This window comes from Carya illinoinensis, chromosome 7, assembly GCF_018687715.1.
Source record: "Carya illinoinensis cultivar Pawnee chromosome 7, C.illinoinensisPawnee_v1, whole genome shotgun sequence".
Lineage (NCBI taxonomy): Eukaryota > Viridiplantae > Streptophyta > Magnoliopsida > Fagales > Juglandaceae > Carya > Carya illinoinensis.
Genome location: NC_056758.1, coordinates 23,029,694 through 23,056,596, shown reverse-complemented (window position 1 = coordinate 23,056,596; position 26,903 = coordinate 23,029,694). Strand labels below are relative to the sequence as shown.

At 38.6% G+C, this 26,903-nt stretch overlaps 1 protein-coding gene and 1 non-coding gene across 2 annotated transcripts; one reads left to right on the top strand and one right to left on the bottom strand.

Annotated features, from left to right (window-relative positions):
- Positions 1 to 12,220: 12,220 nt before the first annotated feature.
- Positions 12,221 to 14,031, bottom strand: LOC122316241. The gene is made up of 2 exons (XM_043132773.1): positions 13,813 to 14,031; positions 12,221 to 13,237 (listed from the first exon to the last, which is right to left on the bottom strand). The coding sequence occupies exons 1-2, from the start codon at positions 14,029 to 14,031 to the stop codon at positions 12,221 to 12,223; spliced, it is 1,236 nt and encodes a 411-aa protein (XP_042988707.1).
- LOC122317631 lies at positions 13,523 to 13,630 on the top strand. The gene has a single exon (XR_006244556.1). It is a non-coding gene; the product is annotated as a small nucleolar RNA R71 (small nucleolar RNA).
- Positions 14,032 to 26,903: the final 12,872 nt, after the last annotated feature.

The window sequence follows — 26,903 nt, the reverse complement described above, 5'->3', positions numbered from 1 at the left end:
ATTTCAGCGATTCAGGTAGTGGTTTTGAAACTGGTGATGGAGGAACTTCATCCGATAGTTGTTGGTGTATGGATTGAAGTAGCAGATCTTCGAACTTAAGTTGCCACAATGAGTCCATTTTGCTACCAGCACCAGAATTTACTGCATTAGTATCCAACAATTCACTATTTTCTAAGGTTCCAGGTAAAACAAGTTCCATTTGACTCTCTTGCTCTAAAAAAAATTCTTCAGCAAGTAAAGATTCCAAACAATTCACTTTTTGGAGTTCTTTCAAATCTTGTGGTTGCCTACAAGTGTTGAACACATTTAACTCCAATGTCATATTGCCAAAAGTCAATTTAAGGATGCCACTTCGACAATTTATCAAAGTGTTGGAAGTAGGCAAAAATGGCCTCCCTAAAATGACGGGTGCCTGAAAAATAGAGTGAGGAGTTAATTGAACATCTAAGACCACAAAATCAACGGGATAATAAAATTTATCCACTTGCACCAACACATCTTCCACCACTCCCCTAGGCTTTTTAATTGAACGGTCGGTGACTCACTCAAAAATGAGTAGCACAAAGGCTATCCCAAGTGCAGGAGGATGTCGTGTAATAATTAGGAATAAATTCCTAGATCGTCTCCTCAAGGAAAGTTACTTAAAATGAAACTCCTTTAAAATGGTGGAAATATTCACAAAGAGAAAAATAAAAATGATGGTATGTGCAATGGATGGAAGAGTGCAGCAAGAATGAAAAAGGGCACTAGTCACGGACTAGATTCATATTTTTAGATTTTTTAGTGTCAAAATGAAATGTAAAAGACTAACAAATTGAAATTATTAATCAAAGAGTCAACTAAACTGAACAATCTTAATTAATCTAACAATTAAACAATGAAACTGAAATATTTAAGTCCTATTTATACTTTAATCAATCTAATATACAATTGAACTAAGAAATTAATAAAACTAAGTTAAGATTAAACTAGATTAGAAAGTAATTGATAAAATACAAACTGAAAATTGAAAAGTCCCAAAACCAAGATTCTAGAATTCATGCTTGTATTGAAATCACAAATTCTCAAAATTAATTCATAACAATTGTAATCAGTACTATTAAATGAAAGCTTAAAGAAGTGAGAAAAATAAATAACACGAAATAAGTAAATAGCAAATAAATTGCCCAAACTTCTAAGCCAAATATCTCAAAATTATTCCATAAACTTTAAACTGAAATTAAATAAAAATAGTGAATGAAAAGTCTAGACGGAAACTCCCCTTCACCATTCAATTGAAATCCAAGGCAAAAAGAACCAACTTTTCACGTATCACTCTTGAAAATTAATCCCCAAACCTTTAATGAAAACTCTAAAACAACTCCTCTACTCCCCACGTATGATGTTTCAGAAAAATCAAAAACAAAAGCTCTCAACCGAATCCTTCTTGCGTTAAATTAAGGTAGCACACTTAATGAGAACTCTAGAACAATTCTTTACTCCATGAAACCAACTAACACACTTGCAAGAATTTAAGGTATTACACTTAATGAAATAAAATTCTAGAGCAATTCTTAGCACACTTAATAAAAACTCTAAAACAACAAAGCATTGCAGCCAAAAGAAAAGAAACTGCCAAACAAACAAAAAAATATTTCAGCCAAAAAACTGCCGAACATGAGTAGCATTTCAACCCTCTCCTTTTTCTTTTCACCAAATTAATAGCCAATCAAATTATTCTAGCCGATTCCCTTCAACTCCAGAAAATCCCAATGACCAACTCATTCCTTTCCTTCTTTGAGAACCACCGACACCTATTAAGACACCTCCCTCCAACCAAATGACCAACTCACCTTTTAAGACACCTCACTCAAACCAAGTCAAGCACGGCACTGCACAACACTTCCTTTTCCCTACACGTTTCCCTCTCTACTAGCTCTCTCTACCTCTCTTTTAATCATTCCCACCTCATGTTTCAGAAAATTAAAATCCCCTCCTAACTGACTTAAAGGATCAGCCAGAAAAAGGAAATCATTGCAAGCAACTGAAATTCCTGCAAGAAGTTAAGGCAGCACCGACTTCACACTCCCAAGTCCCTACACGTCTCTTATTCAGCAACATAAAACTAATCCACTCACATCTTCTCATCCAGCCATTAATGAAAACTCAAGAAAAATTAAAAACTCTCACCGACTCCAATTGAAAAAAACTGCCAAAGAATATAAGAAAGAAAACTAAAACAAGACAGAAAGTTTTATCCCTCTCGGACTGCACCCCATTATTTAAAGAACCAATCCACCGACTTGAATGATGTCCAATTCAGTAGAAAGACAGCAGCCTTTAATCACAACTTCAATGACAAATTCGGTGGAGACAACAACCTTCAATTGCGACTTTTAAATGATAAATTCAGTGGAGACAACAACCTTCAATCACGACTTTTCAATGATAAATTCGGTGGAGACAGCCAGCTCAATTCCCTTTTTCTCTTCCACCAACCCATGTTTCAGCTAGCTAAAAATCAGCCTCTAATTCCCTTCTTGCTTTCACTTCTTTTCTTTTTATTCAATCATGCACCGGCTCCTCCTTTAATCATGTTTCTGTTTGTGTGTTTCCACTAATGTTCGCGTCCATTTATAAACAATTATCGAAAAATTATCTTGTCTTAGATTCTATGTGAATTTTATTTAAACTGAAAATAAGTAGATAAAAATAACACTCAAACATAAATTGAAATGAAAAAAATATATATCAAAAATATGTTATATATGTGAGGAAATATTGCCCAATTATATCATAGTTATAAAATAAAGCATAAACATGATATCAATCAATTAAAAATCACAACTTGTATATATGCTTAGTAACCATTTTTCCATTTAAAACCAATAATAATGTCACGAGGAATTTAAAATACATTGGTTTTAAATAGTTAAAATATGCAATATCTCAGCTCAATCACACCCCCCAACTAGCTTTTTGCTAATCCTTGAGCAAAATAGTGAAAATTAATTGAGATGAACATTGCATAAAGCTCGAAATTCAAACAAAAGCAATCAAACATAATTCTGAATTCTCACAAAAAATTGATTCATGACTACTCAACACCAGGAGTTGTATCCACGAGGAAATTTCAACAATTGTTCACATAAAATTAGGAAAAATGTCTTAGAACTCGGATATGTGTGTGTGGCTAAACCTCTGTGTGTTCCTCATTAATAAGCATGATTTATCATAGGATTTTTCAACTTTAAGATTAATCATTATTGATTCTAACTACCTCAAAGCTTAAGGGAATAACAGTTTTCACGCCAACTCTGTTTAAAGGTTGAACATTCAACCCCCAAAGTTTTGGGTAACTGTTTCTAGCCCTTTATTTAGGAAAACTTACACGATTTTTTTTTTATTTTTTTATTTATTTCTTTCTTTCTTTCTTTCTTTCTTTCTTTTTATTTTTTTTATTTTTTATTTTTTTATATATATAAGGCTCGGTAGTCCTACAATTTACTTCTCCTATTTTAAATCAATGAACATTAATGAGGAACACTACAAGTGTAAGCATGTGCAAAATGTTCTTTCAAAACTTGCCCTTCATTCTATATAAATCATACTAATTCTCATTTTTGTAAATATCGCATCCCGGTGTTTCAAGTCACTCTTCAACAAAATATGATGCATCATAAGCCATGTTCTATGCTTAAGGTTGAAAATAAATCTTCACAAAATAATTCCGCTCAACTACTTCACCAAGATACTCAAATTTCACAAAATACCAGAATTGGAGTGTGTGTCAATCATATATGTATCAATGCACATTATTATTTTTTTTAATTAATTTTTTTTTTATCTGTGTACACACGCTACCCCCCAACTAGTGAGAGAGAAGGTCCTCGATGAATCGAACGAAAGAAAACAAAGTGCACAAAGAAAAAATAGAAAATTGCAAGTAAAGAAAACTGTAAAAAGAGAAAAAAAAATCAAAACACTTCCCTGGAATCTTGCACAAGTAAGATCTCTTCATGTGGATCAAAAACCTTCAGAAATGACTTTAGACGTTGTCCGTTGACAGTGAAGCAATTTTCATTCTTCGGATTGACAATGTCTACAGCGCCATGAGGATGAATCTTCTTTATAATGTACGGACCACTCCACCGGAATTTCAATTTACTAGGAAAAATATGTAAGCGAGAGTTGTAAAGAAGAACTTCCTGGCCAAGTGTAAAATGTTTTGGATGAATTTTCTGATCATGTAAAATTTTCATGTGTTCCTTTGCCAGCTGAGCGTTGTCATAAGCATTACGGCGAGCTTCATCCAATTCATTGATCTGTAATTTTCTCAACCCTGAAGCTTCATCAAGTGACAAGTTAACATGTTTTATGGCCCAAAGAGCTCGATGCTGAATGTCAACAGGTAAATGACAAGCTTTACCATAAACTAATCGATAAGGAGACATTCCTAGATTAGTTTTAAAAGCTGTTCTATAGGCCCACAAAGCATCAATAAGCTTAATTGACCAGTCTTTCCTATTAGGATTTACCGTTTTCTCCAGAATGATTTTTATTTCTCTATTTGCCAATTCAGCTTACCCATTTGTTTGGGGGTGATAGGGGGTGGAAACTCGATGTGTAATACCATATTTTTTTACAAGTGTAGAAAATGGTTTCTTGCAAAAATGAGAACCCCTGTCACTAATGATAACCCTGGGCATGCCAAATCGAGCAAACAAAGATTGTAAAAATTTTAGTACAACATGATGGTCATTGGTTTTGCAAGCGATGGCCTCAACCTACTTTGAAACATAGTCCACAGCCAATAAAATATATGTGTTCCCAAAAGAAACCGGAAAAGGTCCCATGAAGTCTATCCCCCAACAATCAAAGATTTCTAAAGTAAGAATGGGGGAAAGGGGCATCATGTTTCTTTTGCTAATGGCTCCCAACTTTTGACAAGACTCACATGCTTTACAAAAATTGTAAGCGTCCTTAAACATGGAAGGCCAATAAAAACCACTTTGCAAAATTTTTGCCACTGTTTTCTTTGCTGAAAAATGACCACCACATGCACCCATATGACAAAATCTCAATACTGAAGAAAACTCATCATCAGGAATGCATTTCTGAATTAATTGGTCCAAACAATATTTGAAAAGATAAGGGTCATCAAAGTAGAAATGTTTTACCTCAGATAGAAACCGATGCTTATCTTGGGTTGACCATTCAGAAGGCATTTGCTCAGTCACCAGATAATTGACTATGTCAGCATACCAGGGAGCTCTATTGATCACAAACAGCTGCTCATCCGGGAAACTATCATTAAGAGGAAGGCTGACATTTGAAGAGGAGGATGATGTCAATCTAGAGAGGTGGTCAGCTACCATGTTTTCAACTCATTTCTTGTCCTTAATGTTGATGTTGAACTCTTGAAATAGTAGAATCTAGTGAGTCAAGCGTGGTTTTGCATCTTCCTTAGCCAAAAAATACTTTAGAGCAGAGTGATCAGTGAAAATAGTAACAGGAGAACCAAGAATGTAAGTCCGAAATTTATCAAGTCCAAAAACCACTGCAAGCAATTCTTTTTCAGTAGTGGTATAATTTTTCTGGGCATCATTCAAGGTTCTACTGACATAATAAATCACAAAATGTCTGTTATCCACACGTTGCCCCAAAACAGCTCCTAAGGCATAATCACTTGCATCTGTCATGATTTCAAAGGGAAGGTCCCACTGCGGTGGTTGCATAATAGGGGCAGTGGTAAGTGATTGTTTAAGGGTATCAAAAGCTTTTTGGCAATCATTAGTCCAAACAAATTCAATATCATTTTGTAAAAGAGTGCACAAAAGTTTTGCAATACAACTGAAACCTTGAATAAACTGCCTATAAAAGCCAGCATGACCAAGAAAAGAACGAATATCTTTAACCGTCCTAGGGATAGGAAGTTTAGATATTAATTCAATTTTTGCTTTGTCAACCTTTATACCTTCAGAAGAAACAATATGTCCCAAAAAAATGCCATGAGTAACCATAAATTGGCATTTCTCCCAATTCAGTAAAAGATTTTTTTCCTCACATATCTGAAGAATACGTGTCAAATTTTGGAAACAGCTATCAAAAGATTTCCCAAAAATAGAGAAATCATCTATGAATATTTCACAAATATCATCAATCATGTCAGAAAAAATACTCATCATGCATCTCTGAAAAGTAGCTGGAGCATTACACAAACCAAAAAGCATTCTGGTAAAAGCAAAGGTACCAAAAGGACAGGTGAAAGTGGTTTTCTCCTGATCCTTAGGCGCTACAGCAATTTGATAATAACCAGAATATCCATCCAAGAAGCAATAAAATGCATTACCAGCCACTCTTTCTAAAATTTGATCCAAGAAAGGTAAAGGAAAATGATCCTTCCTACTGGCTGAATTAAGTTTTGTATAATCAATGCACATTCTCCGACCAGTAACCATTCTAGTTTGAATCAACTCATGTTTATCATTTTTTATAACAGTTAAACTAGATTTTTTTGGTACCACTTGAGTTGGACTTACCCACTTACTGTCTGAGATGGGGTAAATGATACCCACTGCGAGCAACTTAAGCACTTCCTCTTTAACAACTTCCTTCATGGTAGGATTGTGCCTACGTTGAGCATCACGAACCAGTCTAGCATCATCTTCAAGATGGATTCTGTGGGTACAAATAGTAGCATCAATACTTTGATGTCGGCTATTGTCCAACCAATTGCGCCTCGATGCTTCTTTAAGACTTCAATCAACTAGGCTTCATCCTTTTGATTTAACTTTGAGGAAATCACCACAGGAAAAGTGCATTCTTCAGGACCAAGAAACACATACATTAAACTTTGCGGAAGTGGTTTCAGTTCCAACTTGGTAACTTCTTCCTCTGATGATTTAAGTATGTTTGGTAGTGGTAGATTTTCAAAATGGGGTTTCCATCTTACGCCTGCAAATTGTACTTCAAGTGGTAAAGAAGAATCTGCAAAATAGTCCAAAAATTCAGCATGGTTAGTTTTTTCATCAAGTAAAAATTCAGGTGTCTAAAAAATAGAATCATTATCAGGGAAAGGAAAAGTTGAGCAAATAAATTTTGTTGGTGTCAAACTCTCCACAGCATTAAAATCACTTGTGTAATCAAAATGGGCTGGCATCTTAGAAGCATTGAAAATGTTCAATTCAAGTGCCATGTTCCCAAAAGTAAGCTTCAGAACTCCACTTCTACAATTAATCAAAGCATTCGATGTAGCTAGAAATGGTCTTGCAAGGATGACAGGAGCTTGATAAATAGTGGAGGCCGGCTGCTGCATGTCAAAAACTACAAAATCCACTGGGTAGTAAAATTTTTCCACCTGGACCAACACATCCTCTACAATACCCCTCAGCTCCTTAACTGATCTGTCAGCCAACTGTAGCATGATTGAGGTCTTTTTTAGCTCACCCAATCCCAACTGCTCATACACTGATAATGGTAGCAAGTTCACACTACTCCCGAAATCAAGTAAAGCTCTCCCAATGCGTGACTCACCGATCATAATGGAAATGTTGGGAGAGTCGGGATCTCCAAAATTCTGAGGAGTCTCGCTCAAAATCAATGCACTGACTTGCTCCATTAGGAAAGCTTTCTTCTTAACATTCAGCTTCCTCTTCATTGTGCATAAGTCCTTCAAAAATTTTGCATACGAAGGCACTTGTTGTATGGAACCCAAAAGTGGAATATTAATCTTTACTTACTTGAAAATCTCCTGAATCTCAGTGTGGTATTTGTTCTTTTGGCCAACTGCCAATCTATGAGGATAGGGAACCACAGGTTGGTACCCCTTACTAGTTTCAACATCTGCACTCATAGGTTTCTTCAGTTCTGGTCTCACTACCTCTTGTTCTTTTTCAACTTCATCTGTCTCTGCTGCATCTTTAGGTGTAGGAGCAACTACCTCTGTGTCTATGGTCATCTCAGGTCGGGGAACTTCCTTCCCACTTCTCAAAGTAAGAACAGCTTTTGCTGTCTCAATAACGTCCCCTGAGACATTATGCACTTGATGTTGTTGTTGTTTGTATACTTGAGGATTAGGCTGAGGCTGTGCTGGAAATTTTCCTTTCTCTAGAGTGCTCATAGTCGTGCTCATCTTATTAACAGTGCCACGCAACTCATTTATAGCCTGAGTGTTTTGATTGTTTGTGGTAGCTTGAATCTGCATGAATTGCTGAAGTGTATTGGCCATCTGTGCCATACTATCATCTAGAGACTTCTTTGCAGATGATTGATGCTAAGAACTCTGAGCAGATACATGAGTCTGAAATCCAGGAGAAGCCACAAAAGGATAGCTCTGAGAACGCTGATATGGCTGATACTGATGCTGAGGAACACCCTGATGAAATGAATGCTATTGAGATGGTGGAGACCGGCCAGGCTGATCATTTCTCCATGAAAAATTTGGGTGATTCCTCCACCCTGGATTATATGTGTTAGAGAAAGGTTGATTCTGTGCTCTGTTAATCCAGTTAGCTGATTGCATCTACTCAGACCCACTTTCTTGAAATACTGGCATAATTGGGCAGTCTGGGGTCTTATGGTTTGAATCAGCACATATAGAACATGCCTCTACTACTTTCACAGCCTTCACTTTTTTCCAGTTCCATGACCTCCAGTCTTCTGGTTAAAGCAGTTATTCGAGCTTGAACATCGGTGTCTTCCTTAAGCTCATATCTACCTCCTCCAGAAATAACCCTTATTGGCTGTGCTATTAACGACACTCAATCAGTACGAGTGTTCCACTGTTCTGCGCTCTCAACAAGATAGTCAAAAAATGATAGTGCTTCATGAAGTTCCTTGCTAAAGAATTCTCCATTGCACATTGTCTGAACAAACTGCTTGCATTCTGGAGTGAGACCAGTGTAAAAATAGCTCACCAACCTCCAACATTCGAAGCCATGATGTGGACAGATATTTATCAAATCTTTAAATTTTTCCCAACTTGTTTGAAAAGTCTGATCAGGTTTCTGATTGAATTGACTGATTTGCTCTTGCAAAAACTGTGTTCTCTGAAAAGGAAAAAAATTTTGTAAGAATTCATGCTGGATATCAAACCAACTAGAGATAGAATTAGGTCTCAAAGAATTAAACCAAATCTTCGCTTTATCCTTTAAAGAGAAAGGAAATAAACGAAGTCTAATAAATTTATCAGTAATGGTCCTAGTAATAAAAGTAGTGCAAGCCAATTCAAAATCTGTCAAGTGCTGGTAAGGACTCTCAGAATCCATCCCTTGGAACTGAGGTATCACTGACATCATACCATGCTTAATAGAAAAATTAGGTGCATAATTAGGTAAAACAATGCATGAAGGTGTAGTGGTGCGAGCGGGTTGCAAATAATCCTTAAGAGTGCGTGGTGCAAGTGCAGCCATGTTTTGTTCAATTTCAATATCCTCACTCACAGAAAAGACAGAAGAGCTATCTATCTCTGAGCTATGTATATCACTTTCAACATTTGATGTGACTCTAAGCAACCTATTTGAACTGTCTCTCACCCATGACATGAAACATCAATCTAAATAGCATAAATAAGATTCAAGTGATTGAGTGGTTGATGCAAATGAGATGAGTAACCGGAGATAATATGGTAGAGAAAAAAAATAAAATAACAAGTTTAAATTTAAGTTAAACAACTTTTCCCCGGCAAGGGCGCCAAAAACTTGACTCACTCAAAAATAAGTAGCACAAAGGCTATCCCAAGTGCAGGAGGATATCGTGTAATAATTAGGAATAAATTCCTAGATTGTCTCCTCAAGGAAAGTTACTTAAAATCAAACTCGTTTAAAATGGTGGAAATATTCACAAAGAGAAAAATAAAAATGATGCTATGTGCAATGGATGGAAGAGTGCAACAAGAATGAAAAAGGGCACTAGTCATGGGCTAGATTCATATTTTTAGATTTTTTAGTGTCGAAATGAAATGTAAAAGACTATCAAATTGAAATTATTAATCAAAGAGTCAACTAAACTGAACAATCTTAATTAATCTAACAATTAAACAATGAAACTGAAATTGTTTAAGTCCTATTTAAACTTTAATCAATCTAATATGCAATTGAACTAAGAAATTAATAAAACTAAGCTAAGATTAAACTAGATTAGAAAGTAATTGATAAAATACAAACTGAAAATTGAAAAGTCCCAAAACTAAGATTCTAGAATTCATTCTTGTATTCAAATCACAAATTCTCAAAATTAATTCATAACAATTGTAATCGGTACTATTAAATGAAAGCTTAAAGAAGTGAGAAAAATAACTAACACGAAATAAGTAAATAGCAAATAAATTGCCCAAACTTCGAAGCCAAATATCTCAAAATTATTCCATAAACTTTAAACTGAAATTAAATAAAAATAGAGAATGAAAAGTCTAGACGAAAACTCCCCTTCACCATTCAATTGAAATCCAAAGCAAAAAGAGCCAACTTCTCACGTATCACTCTTGAAAATTAATCTCCAAACCTTTAATGAAAACTCTAGAACAACTCCTCTACTCCCCACATATGATGTTTCAGAAAAATAAAAAACAAAAGCACTCAACCGAACCCTTCTTGCAATAAATTAAGGTAGCACACTTAATAAGAACTCTAGAACAATTCTTTACTCCATGAAACCAACTAACACACTCACAAGAATTTAAGGTATTACACTTAATGAAATAAAATTCTAGAACAATTCTTAGCACACTTAATAAAAACTCTAAAACAACAAAGCATTGCAGCCAAAAGAAAAAAAACTGCCAAACAAACAACAAAATATTTCAGCCAAAAAACTACCGAACATGAGTAGCATTTCAGCCCTCTCCTCTTTCTTTTCACCAAATTAATAGCCAATCAAATTATTTCAGCTGATTCCCTTCAACTCCAGAAAATCCCAATGACCAACTCACTCCTTTCCTTCTTTGAGAACCACCGACACCTCTCCTCCAAATTCCCACTTCACGTTCACTACCCTTCCTCCAACCAAATGACCGACTCACCTATTAAGACACCTCACTCAAACCAAGTCAAGCACGGCACTGCACAACACTTCCTTTTCCCTACACGTCTCCCTCTCTACTAACTCTCTCTACCTCTCTTTTAATCATTCCCACCTCATGTTTCAGAAAATTAAAATCCCCTTCTAACCGACTTAAAGGATCAGCCAGCAAAAGGAAATCATTGTAACCGATCGAAATTCCTGCAAGAAGTTAAGGCAGCACCGACTTCACACTCCCAAGTCCCTACGCGTCTCTTATTCAGCAGCATAAAACTAATCCACTCACATTTTCTCATCCAGCCATTAATGAAAACTGAAGAAAAATTAAAAACTCTCACCGACTCCAATTGCAAAAAACTGCCAAAGAATATAAGAAAGAAAACTAAAACAAGACAGAAAGTTCTATCCCTCTCAGACTGCACCCCATTATTTAAAGAACCAATCCACCGACTTCAATGATGTCCAATTCAGTAGAAAGACAGCAGCCTTTAATCACAACTTCAATGACAAATTTGGTGGAGACAATTCGGTGGAGATAGCAGCCTTCAATCACGACTTTTAAATGATAAATTCGGTGGAGACAACAGCCTTCAATCACGACTTTTCAATGATAAATTCGGTGGAGACAATTCGGTGGAGACAACCAACTCAATTCCCTTTTTCTCTTCCACCAACCCACGTTTCAGCTAGCTAAAAATCAGCCTCTAATTCCCTTCTTGCTTTCACTTCTTTTCTTTTTATTCAATCATGCACCGGCTCCTCCTTTAATCATGTTTCTGTTTGTCTGTTTCCACTAATGTTCGCGTGCATCTATAAACAACCACCGAAAAATTATCTTGTCTTAGATTCTATGTGAATTTTATTTAAACTGAAAATAAGTAGATAAAAATAACACTCAAACATAAATTGAAATGAAAAAAATTTATATCAAAAATATGTTATATATGTGAGGAAATATTGCCCAATTGTATCATAGTTATAAAATTAAGCATAAACATGATATCAATCAATTAAAAATCACAACTTGTATTTATGCTTATTAACCATTTTTCCATTTAAAACCAATAATAATGTCACGAGGAATTTAAAATACATTGGTTTTAAATAGTTAAAATATGCAATATCTCAGCTCAATCAGTCGGCCAATTGCAAGATGATAGAAGTTGGTTTCAACTCTCCTAAACCAAGTTGTGCATTGGTGTTATAAGGAAGCAAATTGACACTAGAACCTAAGTCTAGTAGTGCTTCCTATAACACAAGCTATTGTTGGAGAACTCGGATCTTTATACTTAGGAGGAGTATTGGATTGGATAATGGCGCTAACTTGTTCCGTGAGAAATGCCTTCTTTTGCACATTAATTCTTCTTTTAACCGTACACAAATCTTTCAAAAATTTGGCATATGTGGAGATTTGCTCAATGGCATCAAGAAGAGGAATGTTAATGCGCACTTGTCTAAAAATGTCTAAAATCTCAGTATGATGTTTATCTTTATGTAAAGGAACCAATCTTTGAGGAAAGGGTGCCGGAGGAGTTACCTTTGGTTCCAAAAAAACATCAACATTAGAATTTTTACCTTGTGCATTAGAAATGGAACTTTCAACTTTCTTGCCAACTTCATTACCTAATGTTTCAACTTCTTTGCCACTACAGAGAGTTATTACGGCCTTGCAAGTCTTGACATTTGCTTCTGAAGAAGATGAAGACTCTATGGCAGCAATTTTGGATTGAGGATTTGGTTGGGGTTGAGACGGGAATTTTCCTTTCTCTTTCGCACTCAAGGTTGTGTTCAGCTTAGTCAAATTATTCCTTATGTCATTGATGGCTTGAGAAGTTTGGTTATTTATGGTGGTTTGACTTTGCATGAACTGCTGAAGAGTAGAAGCCATTTGTTGAAATGGGTCATCCATGGGTCTTCTAGGGACTGGAATTAGTGCATTTTGCTGGGTATGAACTGAATATTGAGGTGCACCAGCTCCCGAATGTGCTAAATTTGTGGGATGATCATTTCTCCAGCTAAAATTAGGATGATTTCTCCAACCTGTATTATAAGTGTTAGAATATGGTGCAGGAAAAGGCTTAGAAATCATGTTAACAGGATGAGAAGCATCACACAAAACTTCTTTAAAAACTGGAATATTAGGACATTCAGATGTTACATGGCTAATATCCTCACAAATGTTACATTTTCCTTGTTTTGGAATGCCCTGAATTTCATGCACTTTCTTCAACTCAATCGCCTCCAATATTTTTGACAATAAGGCAAAATTAGCTTTCAAATCATCCCCCTCATTTAAAACATATTTAACCCCCCCCCCCCCCCACTTAAGGTCCTCAATGGTTCAGCTCTATCATAGACACAAGAAGTGTCCCATGATTGAGCGTTTTCAGCCAAGTAATCAAAATATGCAAATGCTTCTTCCGGTTCCTTATTAAAGAATTCTCCATTACACATGGTTTCAACAAATTGTCGCATCTTAGGTACCAAAGCTTTATAAAAAAAACTAATAATGAGCCAATTCTCGTACCCATGGTGTGGACAAGCATTTAAGAGATCTTTGAATCTTTCCCAACTTTGATAAAAAGTTTCATTTTCCTTTTGAGAAAAATTCATGATTTGTCTCTTTAAAGCATTGGTGCGATGCATTGGAAAAAACTTTTTCAGAAATTCAACTTGCATTTCTTGCCATGTTCCAATGGATCTTGGCCTCAATGCATTCAACCATGTTTTTGCTTTGTCCTTAAGAGAAAAAGGAAACAACTTCAATCTAACAATCTTCTCAGTACAATTTTGATCCAAAAATGTGGAGCATACTTCCTCAAACTCCTTGAGGTGCAAGTAGGGATTTTCAGAGTCCATCCCATGAAAATGAGGCAATAATGGTATCATTCCAGGCTTAGAACTGAAATTATGAGCATTCAAAGGTGTAATGATGCATGATGCAGTGGTGGTCCTAATAGGATGCAAATATTCTCTAAGTGTCCTATTGGGATTTACCATTTCCCTATCATTGTGTCCTTCTTCTTCAGCCATGTTACTATGAGTGTCAAATGATGATTCAAATGCTGAATTAAGAGAAACAGATGATGCACTCGATCATGAGGTCAATGATTCAATCCTAGCAAGTCTATATGTGCTATCTCTAGCCCAACCAGACATGCAACTTCAGCACAAAACAAGATAAAAGTAAACAAGTAAAATGAGAGGTAAAGATATCACCCAGGTTGTGAAGAGGTTCACAGCTCCACAAACGTACTCTCAGGAAAAGAGAATGCTTTGACAAACATCCGTTGTCCCCGGCAACGGCGTCAAAAACTTGATCAGCTTAAAATTTTGTCTTCCAAGTGTAGAAGCTGTCAAAGTAATACAAGGACAAGTCCAGGATTGTATTCCACAGGGACAAAGGGTTATCAAAGCGTTTGTGAAATTTTCTTTATGTAAAAAATGTATCGATTATGAAAGATGAAAATAAATGTGAATCTATGTTTCTAAAATTACCAAAACTAAGAAACTTAGAGAAAGTGTGTAGCAAATGAATTAAACTTGTAAGAAATAGAAGAAAAATTAATCAACGCAATTTTCATCCACTGATTTGGAGATGGATTTACTTCTCTTTTCATCTTCTCTCAACCATGCTCTCATTCCTAGAAGTTATGGTCGGATAATATAGCAATAAATCCCAATTCTTAGCCTAATAAAACTATTTGATAGATTATATAACAATTGTAAAATAGCAAAAGAAAGCCATTAAAGTCTTGTTATTTGTTCAAGTATTAATTGTGCCTCTACGTCTACAACTAATCTAAACCAAGAACAAAGAACTTCAATCCTTGCTATATGTAAGTTGAAATATTATCCAACAAGTTAATCATTGAAATCAAATAATCATTGAAGAAAATCCACTCCAAAACAGTCATAGGTTACTCATTGAATCCCAAGCTCAAAATCTAGCTTATCATTTCTAAATTAGTAAAATGCTAAAAAATGATGAATCCTAACATTTCAAGTTACTGTATGAAAATAAATACAAAAGAATAAATAAAACAAGCTGAATGAACAACTAAGAAATAAAGCTGGGAAAACAAAAGAAAGGAAAATAAAATAAAATGAGAACCGACCGACCCAAATAAACTAAAACTAAGAAAAATAAAAACTCCAGCCGACTACCACTAAGAAACAAGAGAAAGGAAAAAAAAACTGGAGAACCAAAAAAAAAAATAAAAGCTAAATGCAAGAGAGAGAGTTCCGTCCAAACTAACAAGACTGAAAACACAAAGCTAAAAAAAATAAAACTCCAGACGAGCGAGAGAGAGAGAGTTCCACCGTCTCTACCGCCGCCTCAAGTCTCTGAAGAAATGAAAAGATAAAAACTAAAAAACTCCTACTAAAACTAGTCAGAATGAAAGGTAAGTTCGGAAAAGAAAAAGTAAAAAAAAAACTGGAGAGAAAACTAAAAACGTAAAGCTATGAAAAAATAATAACACTAGCCGACTCCTAAGAACGTAAGAAATAAAACTGGGAAGAAATGAAAACGTAAACTGTAAAAGCAAGAAAATGAAACCAGCGCTGCTCCAAGTTCTCCATCTTAACAAAACTAAGAAAACGTAAAAGTAAAGCAAATAAAACAATCTCCAACCAATGCCTCAGGTCTGCACCATTAAGAATGAAGAAGAAGCAAAAATAAAAGAGAGAAAATCAAAACTGAGAGAGCCAGAGACCTCCCACGCAATCCGTCTGTCTGTAAAGAAATTAAACTAACAAGAAATAAAATGAAAACTAGCCGAACAGGTCTGGAACTAAAGAAAAAAGCTAAGAACTGTCAAAACGAAAAAGAACAAAGCCGCCTCAGTCCAAACGAAAAATAAGCTACCCGAAAGAAAAAAACTAAGAACTACTCTACTGCTAGGGCTGGAACCGTAAGAAAATAGAATGCTAAAAGGCTACCGAAAAAAAACTCTGTCTGGAACTCAAAAAGATACAGCTACCAAAAAAAAAAACTCTGAACGAAAAGTAATCCCAAAAAGAATAATGCTGAACGTGAGTGTGGGATCCCGCGTCCCTCAGCACGCCATCTCCATCTTGCCCAGCCTTTCGCCGGGTTTGGTGCCAACGCATTGTTCTGCTGCTGTACAAAGTTGAGGGCCAGCTGCTCCTTTTTCTTCTGCTGATCTGTTGCACGTCCTACTTGTGATCTGCTGTGGTCCCCAGGTGTAGAACCGAAAAGCACTCCAACGTGTAGCAAGTCCATACGTGTCCCTTTGCATTTCCAAAATTATCCTACATCAATTCAAATTTAGTGTTTATACTGAGAGGGATAAATTGAGATATTAATTTTGATGTGGCTTAACCACTGCATTATACATCTTTTCAAGTACAAATTATCAAAATTTATCAATTGATTAATCAACTGCATAATTAAGTGTTTAACTACTTTTTAGTTACACAATTTATCCATTTAAACAACATAATTTTGCATTTCTAACACTTCATCAGAGACTACCATTTCTTAATAGAATTCCAGTTCCTTGCAAATAAGGAACGTGTCTTGGGTGGATGTCCGTCGTTCGTTGACAGGAACCTAGTCTCCCTTCAAGAACTAGAAGAAACTACCCCACTCAATGCGGTGCAATTCCAGTTTGAACCTTTCTGGCTCCAACTTTCTGGCCTTCCTCTGGCTGTTATGAATGCAGATTTTGGAAGCAGGTTTGCCTCATCGGTTGGTCATGTGATCCATGTAGAAGTTGACTCGGAAGGAAAAGCATGGGGCAAGTGCTTGAGGGTCCGTGTAGCAGTGGACTTGACCAAACCATTGCTACGAGGAAAATGGCTGCAGTTTGATAGTTAGAAGCATTGGGTTTCCATGAAGTATGAAAGATTGCAGTTGTTTTGCTTTAATTGTGGAATCTTATATCATAAGGAAAATGGTTGTCAAGCTCAGTGAGGAGTTTATCATGGGGGTGATGTCAAACCTACACAGTTTGGCCCATGGTTGAGGGCTCAACCGATGAACTCTAGGATTTTTGAAGTCAGGAAGTATGGTGGAGATATGGGGGACTCTCACCAACCACAGTGGTAGCAGATGGTGCTTCATGGAGGGACCTAGGATGAGGCACCTAACCCGGGAAAGGAGTCTGCTCAGGAGCTTTTCACAAAATTCCCAAATAAGGAAGATGCAGAACCTAAGAAACCAAAAGCTCAACTTAACTGCTCTACTTCTAGAAACTTCCAAAAGGGGGAGGACCCGATAGCACCTTTAGAAGATGGCTTTTCAGACTATGATATGCATTCAGAGTTTCATGCTAATATACCTGAGGAGATGGTAGAGAAAGTTGACCAACATCAGAAGGAACATGATCCTGGCATATCGATCTCAGTTAGTATTCCCAAACATACTAACTATCCCCTAAAGTCTCCCCCACAAGAGTAGCATGTGTGTGCTGGCTCGAAGATGGTAAAGGAAAGGGCTGATGAGCCCTTAAAGAAGAGGGCCACGTGGAAAAGAAGGGCCAGGGAGGCACATCAAGAGGAGCCCATTAGTTTGGGAATGATAACTAGAAACGGAAGGAAAAGAGGCCCAACAAGCCAAGGTGATGAAGTGGCACCCGATAGGAAAAGAGCTACTCTTGGCCTTGGTTCAAAAGGCATTAATCTAAAGTTGGTGGAGGCTACTGTGCATTCCCACAAACAACAATGATAGGCCTTAGTTGGAACTGTAGGGGGCTTGGGAACCCCCGTACAGTTAGAGAGCTTCATTTACTAGTGAAGACTAAGTGGCCCAAGTTTGTTTTCTTGATGGAAACCAAGTGTGGTAGGAGAAGGGTTGAGGAAGTGAGGGATAAGTTGGGTTTTGATTCTAGTTTTGTACTGGATAGTAAAGGATTAAGTGGCGCCTTGCCCTTCTATGCAATGGCACATCTGAGTTCAATCTGGAGTCTTACTCACAGCACCATATTTCAATGGTCTTGGAACATGAAGCCTCAGGAAAAGAGGTGCTGTTATCTGGTTTTTATGGTTCTCCTTTTACTGCTAATAGACCAGATAGTTGGAAGCTTTTGAGGCTGCTACAACCAAAGAGTGAACAGGCTTGGTTTTGCTCTAGAGACTTCAATGAAGTTCTACATCAAAATGAGAAGTATGGAGCTGCCTGTAGACCTTATCACCAGATGGAACAGTTCAGACAAGCTGTGGATTGTTGTGGTTGGAGTGGCTTAGGCTTTGTAGGGCCTAAATTTACTTGGAGTAACAATCGTGAGGGAAGTTAGTTCACTAAGGAAAGGCTTGATCATGTATTTGGTAACCTATTAGGGACTGAGTTATTTGCTCAGTGTAGAATCCAAGGCCTTCTAGCCCACACCTCAAACCACAGACCTATCCTGATAAACTTGCAAAGTGGGTGGAGGGGTTTGGTTCATGAGAAGGGGGGTAGGAAGAATTCTTTCAGATTTGAAGCCAGCTGGAACCTGCATGAGGAGTGCAGGACTACCATCCAGTCCAGTTGGTTTTCTAAGCCTCCTCAGTAGATGTCCTATTTGAACTCAGTCTAGGAAAACTTAGGCATGTGCAGGGAATCTCTCATATAGTGGAGCCAACTATCTTTTCATAAAACCAGAAAGGACACTCAGTCTAAGTTGAACCAACTATCTTCTCTACAGAACTCAAACCTTGGCTCAAACACCATGGAGATCAAGAACCTGTAGAAGGATATTGACAGGCTACTAGAAGAGGAAAGTCTCAGATGGCAGCAAAGAGCTGAACAGAAGTGGCTGAGAGATGGGGATACGAATTCCAAGTTTTTCCACAGATGTGCTAATCAAAGAAAACTTAATAATGAGATTACTAAGCTAGCACTTGAGGATGGAAGAATTATTAATGATAGGGAAGGTATAGCTGAGGCATTCTGTCATCACTATCAAACCCTCTTCACTTCCTCTAACCCTACGGGTATTGATGGTTGCTTAAGTCACCTTCAGCCTAGAGTTACAGAGGAAATGAACAAGGACCTTATGAGGCCTTTTACTCCTGAGGAGGTCAAGCAAGCTTTATTTCAGATGAACCCTCTAGGCTCTCCTGGCCCAGATGGTTTTCCAACCATCTTCTACCAATCCCATTGGGATGTGGTAGGTGGTGAAGTCACTAAAGCTGTCCTAGAGGTCCTGAATCATGGAGGGGACTTAGAGCCAATCAATGACACGTTTGTGGTTTTAATCCCTAAACTAAAGAACTCCCAAACTGTGTTGGATTTTAGGCCCATCTCTCTATGTAATGTGCTCTACAAGATTGTTTCAAAAGTGCTGTCCAACAGGCTTAAGACCATCCTCCCCCAAATCATCTCTTCCACACAAAGTGCCTTTGTGCTTGGCAGGATGATCATGGACAATGTTATGGTTGCTTTCGAGACCTTGCATTCTATGAAAACAAAAGGGAAGGGGCAGCAAGGTTTCATGACTGTCAAGTTGGATATGAGTAAGGCATATGATAGGGTGGAATGGGTTTTTTTGAAGCAGACCATGTATATCCTCAGTATCATACTCTATACTTATTAATGGAGTCCCTCAAGAAAGTTTTGTTCCATATAGGGGTATTCGACATGGGGATCCCCTCTCTCCATACCTCTTTATCCTGGTCTCTAAAGTGCTTAGTAGCTTGCTATTTCATGCTGAAACTATCAAGGATATACATGGCTTCCCATCTCACGAGGCAAACTAAGCATTAACCATCTCTTTTTTGCAGATGATAGTCTTCTTTTTGTAGGACCAATGCTAGGGAGTGGGCAGCCCTTAATAGAATTATTGGCATCTGTGAACATGCATCTGGGCGCAACTCAACAAAGCCAAGACTTCTATCTTCTTTAGTGCCAATATTAGAAAGGCTACTAAAGAATATATTCTGAGCTTGGTTGGTACTCGTTCCACTGCCTCCTATGTGAAGTATCTTGGACTTCCTGCCCTCATAGGAAGATCAAGATATGCTGCATTCAAGGGAATTTTGGACAGGATGAGAAGTAGGATCAACAACTGGAAAACTAAACTCTTATCACAAGTAGGGAAGGAAATCTTATTAAAAGCTGTCATACAAGCCTTGCCAACATACTGTATGGGAGTTTTCAGATTGCCCAAGTCCTTGCTTAATGAATTTAATCGAGTTATGCATTAGTTCTGGTGGGGCTATATGAACCATGAAAAGAAGGTGCATTGGGTCTCTTGGAATCAAATGGGAAAAGCAAAAGGGGCAGGAGGCTTGGGATTCAGAGACTTTGAAAGTTTCAACATGGCCTTGTTAGCAAAGCAAGGCTGGGGACTCATCCAATATCCCAATTCTATGGCTTTCAAGGTTTTTAAAACAAATTACTTTCCTAACTCTGAGTTCTTTCAGGCCAAAGTGGGAGCAAGACCTTCCTTTATATGGAGAAGCCTTTGTGCAGCAAGGGGTCTTCTAGAAAAATGTTCAATTTGGAGGATAGGCAATGGTCAGGATACAAAAATATGGAACTGCAAGTGGCTGCCTCGACCTTCAAGCTTCATGGTCCAATCTCCAGTCTAGGTTTTGAATGCAGAAGCTCGAGTTGCTAAACTGATAAATGTGGAGATAAAACAATGGAATCGAGAATTGGTACAATCTACTCTTGGTCCTGAAATAGCTGAAACTGTCTTTAAAATCCCTATAAGTGTGACTGGTGCCAGAGACAAACTGATATGGCTAGATACAAAGGATGGACAGTTCTCAGTAAGGAGTGCTTATCATAAATAGAAAGAGCTTGTGGATTCATAGAAGGGGTAGTCCTCACATCAGGTACCTTGTATTAAGAATTGGACCTGCTGCTAGAAGCTTCAAAGTCACTCCCTACTAGGTTGAATCTGTATAAGAAGAATATTGTGGATTCCCCTCTGTGTCCTATATGTGATAAGGAGGAAGAGTCAACCACCCATGCATTATGGAACTGTCCATCAGCTATGGATGTGTGGAATCAAGGTCCTAAAGCTTTTTAAAAAAGCTCTAATAGTGCAGGTGATTTTAAAAGTTTGGTGGAGAAGTTCAATGCTATTTCCAACTAGGATTTGTTGGCCTTATTCTCTATGACAGCTAAAGTATATGGCAGAGAAGGAATTGTATGCTTTTTGAGAATTCCTTCACACATCCCTCCCAAGTTGCTAGGTAGGCAGTCAACTCCTTGGAAAACTTTAAAGCTGCATAGGGTGAGTCTAAGAACAGGACCCAGCACGTTCAAGACCAATTCTCTATATGGATTCCTCCTCCTATGGACACTATCAAAATAATCTGGGATGCAGACTTGAATGCAGCTAATAACAGAACTGGCTTTGGTCTTGTGACACCCCCAAATCCCCACGCCCGAACACGGGGAAATTGAGACGTCCGGATGGTGACAACCCGGGTCACCATCCCATCGATGGGTGCCGAGTGTGTGCAAGGCAACAGATGTGTACAGAGAAACACGCAGCGGATAACGAAAGTCATAACTAAGTACCAGAATTTTTTTTAACGTAATACAAGCTGTTTAAAACGTACATAGATAAAATATTACAAAACACAAATACAGTTTTAACAAATATAAAAGATAGCATCAGCAACCCGGCGGAGCCGCATCCTCGGGCTCAGCCTCCTCCTCTTCGTCCTCTAACTCTGCACCAAAAGCTACGGAACCACAAATGGTACCGCAGGTAAGTAAAACTCAAACACTACCAGATAAAAACACATAAAACTCAAACAAGATGCATGAACCATGCCCAATGCACAAAGCCCATAAAACACCAGTTTTCCACACACGCCAAAAACCCATTTGTCCCAAAAACACATCCTTACCGAAAAACACGCCAAAAGTCACATTTGGCCGCCAAAAGTCCATTTGGCCCAATATCTCGCCAGAAGTCCATCTGGCCTAATATCTCGCCAGAAGTCCATCTGGCCCACGCCAAAAGTCCCATTTGGCCTCATAAACCATTATCCAATTTTAACCGTATGCACCATGACCTCCCCTAGGGGTCATCCGCACACCCTGGCTCCAGTGTCACACCGTAGAGTACCACCACGCATGTGACACCTAACGAGCGATGCCCAGTTCCGCGTCCCGCGCGTGCGTAGCCAAGCATCCTCTAGCCCTCGCCAGCGAAGGGCCACGGAGTCGGTGAGTAGGGCGATGCCCGGTTCCGCGCCCGGCGCGTTCGTAACCAAGCATCCCCTAGCCCCGCTCCCGTCATCGCTCTCGACAACTCAGGGGACATCACTCAGTTTATTCCGCTCCCGAGTGACCAGAGGAGCTCTACCGAGATAATAACCCATCCCGGCTTGGGCTCGTGATACACACGCACCCGCAATACACTTACGCCAAAACACAGGCTTTTCACATAAATCCTCAAACACACGTGCATGCACCATGTAATGCCATAACAATGCATAATAAAATAATCCAACAATCATAAATCAAAAAAACAGGCAACTCCGCCCTCCATCCATCCGACCCCCGAAACTCCTCGGACTCAGTCTTGGAATCAACAACCAACAACAGTAAATAATTGAATGAGCAATATATATTAAAATCTGAAAATAGGGTTTGGAAAATACTTACAGCGCTATATGGCAATTTTAGAAAACAAGCGGCGTTGCAAACGGCGGAAAAACAGCAACGTCACAGTGAAAATTCACTGTGGCCGTGGGTTTGAAAAATCCACTTTTGAACGGGGACAAACTAGGACACGAAATTGATAGGGAATGGTCTAGGGATGGTTGTGAAGCTATTAGAAGTGGTGGTTGGCCGTGGGTGGCGGCGGAATCGCCGAAAAATGGCCGGATTACCCAAAACGGAAAGCTAGCTCGTAGGAGCTGTTCCGGTGGTCGTTGCAGGCCGGAAATGGGTGGGTTAGGATGACAAGGGACCGGTGATGAAGTGGTGAAGAAATGGTGGCCGGAGGTGGAGCGACGGCGGCGGATCGGAGGAAAAGCCGTGGAGGCTTTGGAGGGCTTTTCCTGCCAAACGGCCAGCCGGATGGGGGTGGTTTTCGGTGGGGAGGTGCGCCGGAGGTGGACGAACCGAACGCCGGTGGCTGTGTCGGCCACGCCGGTCGGCGGCGGCGGTCTGGGCTGAAAACAGCTCCGGCCGTGGGTGAGGAGAGAGAAGAGAGAGAAACCGGGGGGGCTCGAGCGGGAAGAGGGAAGAAAAAAAGAAAAGAAAGAAAAAAGAAAAAGGAAGGAAAAGAAAAGAAGGGAAAAAGAAAAAAAGAAAAAAAAGAAAAAGAGAAAAGGAAAAATATGTGAAAAGAAATGAGGTCCAATCCTCACTCCGGGAAAACGAAACAAACCGCCGAAAAAGATTAAAAACCACAAAACAACTAAAAGAAATAAAACACAACATCAAATAAATTAAATTAAATTAAAAACCAATTTAAAATACATTAATTTAAAATAAATAAACCAATATATTAATTAAATTAAAAACCACCATTCAGTGAAAATACACGTAAAAACGGGTCATCACATCCTCCCCCCCTTAAAAACAAATTTCGTCCTCGAAATTTGCAAGATCAACCACCAGCGCCAAAAAGATACAGGATACAACTCTGAATATAACTGAGAGATACATATCATCGACAACTCCCAATTGAATACTTGATCTCCAAAAAGTATAGCCTCACCAATTTAAATTCCTATGACTTCAAGTCGCAATTAATTCTCAGGATGAATACAACAGTCATTTCAAACCATCATTCCAATGGGTAACCCGATTCGACTGTACAATCCGTTCAACTTACCAAATGACTCAGAGCCAAAATCTCTTGAATTTAATATTATCACACAGATTCCTCTTCAACCCCTACCAAGCCAAAAATTGCTGAAACTAGGACCAGCACTCCCCGAAATCCATACGCACTTACCATTACTACTCATCGATCTCATGCACTCTTAGCCAACACCAAAAATCATTCAAACGTATAAGTGATCCATTATCACATTTCCATCACCTAGACTTATATCCTCAACTCAACAAGAATCATTCCTGAATCTACTCAACCTATATCCTTAAATCAGCAACTAGCCATTACTTAAAGTTTGGTACCGAGAATGACTTTAAACTTGTTAAGAATCCATTCCCAAAAGTCTACGGATCGTATAACCTCAAATTCAATCGTATTCAATACCAACACAAAATCTACTATTTCCAACACCCTGATGGACCTATATCTTTCGAATCAATAGAATCATTTCCTAAAATCTACCACTACAACCTCGAGTTAACAATAATTATTTTCTAAACTAGCTCGATATCTTCAATCCTCAAAGAAATACACGAAATAGATCATTACCGCTAATCCTCAAAGAAATCTACTCTAGAAAAATTTTCATATCAACAAATCAACTCTAATCAACCCCATTTTAAAGGTTACAAACTAATCACTCACTAGAGTAGATCAAGCTACAGCACTAAGTCTGTAAAACTAAGAACTCAATTCCAATTATAAATCAGTCCTTCAATTCTGCAATTCTAAAACCTTAAATCAAACAAGAATTATCTTTCCGGAACCTCTAAGATCAAAGAACTTACATCCCATAAAAGAAAAATCGGCTCTCAAATCCTTCAAATTCTAAAACATTAATAGATAATAAATCATTTTTTTGAAATTCTCAAGATTGGTAGCTTTAATCAAAAACATTCACCTTAAAAGCTTGTAAAATCTAACGCCCCAATTGTCACCAAATTATTCATCCGAATCACGAAATCTAAAACTCGAAATTTAATTATTTCCCCCCCAAAGCTTGTCGAACCTAACGCCTTAACTACCATAAACTTATTTTCCTAAAATCTATAAGGCCCCAAACTTTAAAACTTTAATGAAATTTCATAAAATCTATCATTGAAATTTGTTGAACTTACAAACTACTACGCTATAGACCATTTCGTAAACTCCTCGGAACTAAAGAACTCAATTATTCTACTTCCCTAAAAGATCACCCAGATCATGCCATGACTCTAGCATTCTGAGTCTCCGTAACCTCGCCTCCAACAGTACCAAGAGTCACTGCGTACATTCGAGCCCGAGCTAAATGGCTCTGGTTAGTTCTACCACTGCGACGAGCTCCACGGCTTTCTTGAACTCGACTAGGGCACTCACGAGCAAAATGCCTCGTCTGACCGCATTCAAAACATTGATTACTACCCAGATGACACTCACCCTCATGAGCTTTATTACATTTGCCACAAACTGGAACTCGGCCTCCCATACACACTCCCGAGGCTGCTTATGGTCGAGTCCCGGCCCACTGAACAAACTTCTGAGGCGAACCCGAACTACTTCCTTCACCAGTAAAACTCCGCCTCTTTTGTCCTGAAGGGGAGCCCATATTCAGATTATTCTCTCGCTCTACAAGAGTGACCACATCCACTAAATCCTGAAAAGTTGTAATCCGGTGGCAAACTACCATTTTGCATAAATCTGGTCGCAAACCTTACATAAAATTCCCTTAAACACCTCCTTAAAGTTCGTTGAACCTGCACTTTCCTATACTATAGCCTCGTTACAAAAATTCTACAAAACCTTGACCTCAATCATCTTAAGCGACTTAAAGCTAATTCCTCTCCTCATTGCTACGTGAGTTCCCACCTTACAAAGATTGCCTATAAACCATGACATTCCCTTCAGACCTCAACATCATACAAACAAACCACGTCGCCCAAAATTCAAGCCTACTACGCTAAATGTTCATGCCTAATAATAGTATCCTCAATTATACCACTTTCCTGCCACAACACAACCTTTGACCCCCTTTAAGAAAACAAATAAAAACCAACAACATAAAACCAAGAACCAAAACCAAACCACATAGCAAGAAACAAAAGAAACCAGCATGCAATAACATAACTAAATAAATAAAAACAAGCAAACAAGTTCACACAAATAAAACAAATAAAACAACTATACTTAACATAATTTTTAAAACACAATTTTTAAAAAGCATTCAGGTACTGCCTACGGGACATGTGGTTTTACCCAGAGCCAAACCGCTCTGATACCACCTGTGACGCCCCCAAATCCCCACACCCGAACACGGGGAAATTGAGACGTCCGGATGGTGACAACCCGGGTCACCATCCCATCGACGGGTGCCGAGTGTGTGCAAGGCAACAGATGTGTACAGAGAAACACGCAGCGGATAACGAAAGTCATAACTAAGTACCAGAATTTTTCTTAACGTAATACAAGCTGTTTAAAACGTACATAGATAAAATATTACAAAACACAAATACAGTTTTAACAAATATAAAAGATAGCATCAGCAACTCGGCGGAGCCGCATCCTCGGGCTCAGCCTCCTCCTCTTCGTCCTCTAACTCTGCACCAAAAGCTACGGAACCACGAATGGTACCGCAGGTAAGTAAAACCCAAACACTACCAGATAAAAACACATAAAACTCAAACAAGATGCATGAACCATGCCCAATGCACAAAGCCCATAAAACACCAGTTTTCCACACACGCCAAAAACCCATTTGTCCCAAAAACACATCCTTACCGAAAAACACGCCAAAAGTCACATTTGGCCGCCAAAAGTCCATTTGGCCCAATATCTCGCCAGAAGTCCATCTGGCCCACGCCAAAAGTCCCATTTGGCCTCATAAACCATTATCCAATTTTAACCGTATGCACCATGACCTCCCTAGGGGTCATCCGCACACCCTGGCTCCAGTGTCACACCGTAGAGTACCACCACGCATGTGACACCTAACGAGCGATGCCCAGTTCCGCACCCCGCGCGTGCGTAGCCAAGCATCCTCTAGCCCTCGCCAGCGAAGGGCCACGGAGTCGGTGAGTAGGGCGATGCCCGGTTCCGCGCCCGGCGCGTTCGTAGCCAAGCATCCCCTAGCCCCGCTCCCGTCATCGCTCTCGACAACTCAGGGGA